The sequence below is a fragment of the Mya arenaria genome, chromosome 7 (genome assembly GCF_026914265.1).
Source record: "Mya arenaria isolate MELC-2E11 chromosome 7, ASM2691426v1".
In the NCBI taxonomy this organism is placed as follows: domain Eukaryota; kingdom Metazoa; phylum Mollusca; class Bivalvia; order Myida; family Myidae; genus Mya; species Mya arenaria.
The window spans coordinates 31,426,460-31,430,712 of NC_069128.1; the positions used below are offsets into that span (position 1 = coordinate 31,426,460).

The window sequence follows — 4,253 nt, forward strand, 5'->3', positions numbered from 1 at the left end:
GTTGGTAAGTGTGTTTGTTGGTAAGTGTGCTTGTTAAGTGTGTTTGTTGGTAAGTGTGTTTGTTGGAATGTGTGTTAGCTGTTTAATGTTTTTGTTGGCAAGTGTGCTTGTTTGTTAAGTGTGATTGTTGGTAAATGTCCTTGCTGGAATGTGAGTTAGCTGTTTAGTGTATTTGTTGGTAAGTGTGCTTGATGGAAGGTGTGTGAGCTGTTTAGTGTGTTTGTTGGTTAGTGTGCTTGTTGGAAGGTGTGTGAGCTGTTTAGTGTGTTTGTTGGTAAGTGTGCTTGTTGGTAAGAGTGTTTGCAGGAAGGTGTGTGAGCTGTTTAGTGTGTTTGTTGGTAAGAGTGTCTGCAGGAAGGTGTGTGAGCTGTTTAGTGTGTTTGTTGGTAAGTGTGCTTGTTGGAAGGTGTGTGAGCTGTTTAGTGTGTTGTTGGTAAGTGTGCTTGTTGGAAGGTGTGTGAGCTGTTTAGTGTGTTGTTGGTTAGTGTGCTTGTTGGAAGGTGTGTGAGCTGTTTAGTGTGTTTGTTGGTAAGTGTGCTTGTTGGTAAGAGTGTTTGCTGGAAAGTGTGTGAGCTGTTTAGTGTGTTTGTTGGTAAGTGTGCTTGTTGGTAAGTGTGTTTGCTGGAAGGTGTGAGCTGTTTAGTGTTGTTGGTAAGTGTGTTTGCTGGAAGGTGTGAGCTGTTTAGTGTGTTTGTTGGTAAGTGTGCTTGTTGGAATGTGTGTGAGCTGTTTAGTGTGTTTGTTGGTAAGTGTGCTTGTTGGAATGTGTGTGAGCTGTTTAGTGTGTTTGTTGGTAAGTGTGCTTGTTGGAAGGTGTGTGAGCTGTTTAGTGTGTTTGTTGGTAAGTGTGCTTGTTGTGGAAGGTGTGTGAGCTGTTCAGAGTGTTGTTGGTAAGTGTACTTGTTGGAATGTGTGTGAGCTGTTTAGTGTGTTTGTTGGTAAGTGTGTTGCTGGAAGGTGTGAGCTGTTTAGTGTGTTTGTTGGTAAGTGTACTTGTTGGAATCTGTGTGAGCTGTTTAGTGTGTTTGTTGGTAAGTTTGCTTGTTGGAAGGTGTGTGAGCTGTTTAGTGTTTGTTGGTAAGTGTGCTTGTTGGAAGGTGTGTGAGCTGTTTAGTGTGTTTGTTGGTAAGTGTGCTTGTTGGTAAGTGTGTTTGTTGGTAAGTGTGTTTGTTGGCAAGTGTGCTTGTTAGTGTGTTTGTTGGTAAGTGTGCTTGTTGGCGTGTTTGTTGGTAAGTGTCCTTGTTGGCATGTGTGTGAGCTGTTTAGTGTGTTTGTTGGTAAGTGTGCTTGTTGGAAGGTGTGTGAGCTGTTTAGTGTGTTTGTTGGTAAGTGTGCTTGTTGATAAGAGTGTTGGTGGCGTGTTTGTTGGTAACAGCTCTTGCTGGTGTTATGTGAGTTTTAGGTATTTTTTTTTATCAGAGACATTAAAGAATGTTTTTGAATTAGTAAGTGATTTAATGGTTAGATTGCTCTTATCTCATCAAAGAGCTCGTGGGCTGGTGCCCAGCCAGAGAGAAGTTGTCTCGGCCTTTTAGCACAGACAAAAGTACATCAGAGCCCGCTTTTACGTAGAAAACCGAGTCAATCGTCATCGTGATAATATAAGCTATCAGCTTTAGTCACGATCTGGCTAAGCGAAGTTTTTAACTTGAACTATTTCCAGGCTGTGATCGTGTTCAAGTGTATCCAGTACCAGCCGAAACACGAGACAGATGGTGATATATATGAACCCTGGGCGGACGCCATCTGGTGGCTCATTGTTATAGGGGCGATCATCATGATACCGCTGTGGTTCTGTATTTTCTTCTGTTGGAAGGGAGGTTGCAGGTTTGTTGTCATGTTTCCATTCTTTTTTTTATCATTTTCACTATTTAGTCAAAGCTCGCTATGTCGATGTCATTTGGACCTCCGTTGATACTTCGAGAGAACGAACATTCGATATAACCGAAATGAAAGAAGTGTATAACTGAACCTAACACGAAAAAAATCCACAAAACAAAAACATCGAGATAACAGAGTTCGACATAGCGAGTTTCGACTGTATTATTATGACGTGACGAATGTTTACAGAAAGGATTTTTTATCCACCAAACATAGTTGTATTATAGTTCCTGTCATCTATTTCTTACAGATATCACACTGAATACATGCTAAACACTAGCCTAGGGATGTCATTTCTCAATATCTGTACTCATTCTCGCTGAGGAAATATTATATTTATTTTTCACATTATCAAGAATGATATAGAGGACAATATTCCACCAATGAGCACCAAAACTTGTATTTCATGGGTGGCGTAGCCAAGACTGAAATATTCACTTTTGGCGATCCCGAGGTTAATTATATTGCTGTGTGTTACACTGAAACAAACAGTTTTCTTTAAATTACATGCCTAAAATTGGAATTAAATAGAGGATATTTGTTTATTTCAATGTAAGATCGTATTTTACTTCACTCGTGATCATAGAAAACTATATTTTCACTCGTGGCAAATATCATTTTTTATTTCAATTGTAAATGTCTATATACCATGAGAACAAATAGAATAATAAATGTATATTTCTAGTCATTTTTGATAGTTGTATGTAAAACACAAGTTTATATATACACCAATGAAGTAGGATATGATAGCCCATGATAACTTTTCATTTTTGTATATTTGCTTAACGGTTGATATAAGTGTTATGACTAGTTGACATTCTTAACAATAAATATATTATGGCGAATATTTAAACTCTTTTTCAGACATGATATTACGTACGAATCATTTTGTTACTATTTAACTGTTGGTACTGTGTAAGTTGTAATTGTATAAACATAGATTCATATTCCTTCTATTTTTTTCTATTCTGATAATGTTTTATTGCATGAAAATACATATCATTATGAGAATATCAATATAAAGTTTTTATTCGGAACTCCTCGGCCATTTTCCATCAAATTCAATATTGGACATATGCCGCGGGTATATCAGTACAAATAGTTCGTAAATTTTAATTAAAAGTATAATTAATTGTAGTGTTTAAACTCGTATTTATTATATCTTAGTTTAAATCGTTTGCCAGTGAAGTGGTTTATTGCTGACTAACTAACTAAGATTTCCAAGAGTAAAGTCATTAAGTCTAACTGCTAAATTGAAATTACTACGCGATCTACTTGCAGCGTAATTAAATGTAAAGTGTTCTGACATATTATGATTGAAATCCTTCCGAATACACCCGGGGTTGTTTTCGATGAAAAATGAGTGAGCAGTTCCGAATGACAAGTTTTGCCAACATCATTAACAGCCCTTTTCCGATTGTTTTAGTGCCCTGGTCGATTCAAACAGTCCGAAAGACAAGTGGGGACCAGCCCTTGAGGAGAATAGGAAGGGGAGATATGCAGTGGATTTATCTGATGTATACAACAAGGATTTATCCTTTGATGCGCCATATAGTAAGCGTTTATTGTTTATGAAGATATTCTTTACAAAAAACTACAGTCAAAGCTCGCTTTTGACCTCGGAAAATACTTCGAGATAACGAATATTCGATTTAACCGAAAAACAAGAAATGTGTTGCTAAACTCTTACGAAAACAATTTGACATAACCAGAACATCGAAATAACAGAGTTCGACATAGCGTGTTTCGATTGTATTTAAAAGACAAACCATATGATATTTCGTATAGTAAGTGCTGATCGTTTAAGTAGATTTTCTTTATACAGAAAAATAATGATGAATTTACAAATATTTTTTGTCACTTTTAACAATTCAAAATTCTTCGTAATTTTGCTTTTTTGTCATTGTGAGTTAATCTGTTACATATTCTTCGCTGTTTCCTTTATCTCTTCCAAATATTTCTCTTTTTATTCATTGATCTTAATATCTTCCAAATTATTTTCGCTTTTTTTACTGTGAGCTTAATCTCTTTTAAATGTTTCGCTTTTTTCTCTATGAGCTTTGACTTCTCCAAATACTTCGCTTTTTTCACTGTGAGATTTGACACTTCCAAATACTTCACTTTTTTTCACCGTGAGCTTTGACTTTTCCAAATGTTTCACTCTTTTCCACTGTGAGTTTTGACACTTTCAAATACCTCACTTTTTTCATGTTAGCTTTGACTTTTCCAAATGTTTCACTCTTTTCCTCTGTGAGTTTGACACTTATTCCCTTTGTTCACTGTGAGTTTTTACACTTCCAAATACTTCCTTTTGTTCACTGTGTGCTTTTACACTTCCAAATACTTCCCTTTGTTCACTGTGTGCTTTTACA

At 36.4% G+C, this 4,253-nt stretch overlaps 1 protein-coding gene across 1 annotated transcript in view; it reads left to right on the forward strand.

The window, feature by feature from the left end:
* The window catches only part of LOC128241424 (sodium- and chloride-dependent glycine transporter 1-like), a gene marked incomplete at its 3' end in the record, with an annotated part of 40,660 nt that extends 37,230 nt beyond the window's left edge, over positions 1–3,430 (forward strand). The window contains 2 exon segments of the mRNA XM_052958343.1: positions 1,664–1,827; positions 3,308–3,430. Of these exon segments, the coding sequence (XP_052814303.1) occupies positions 1,664–1,827; positions 3,308–3,430 (287 nt within the window).
* Between the last annotated feature and the right edge of the window lie 823 nt (positions 3,431–4,253).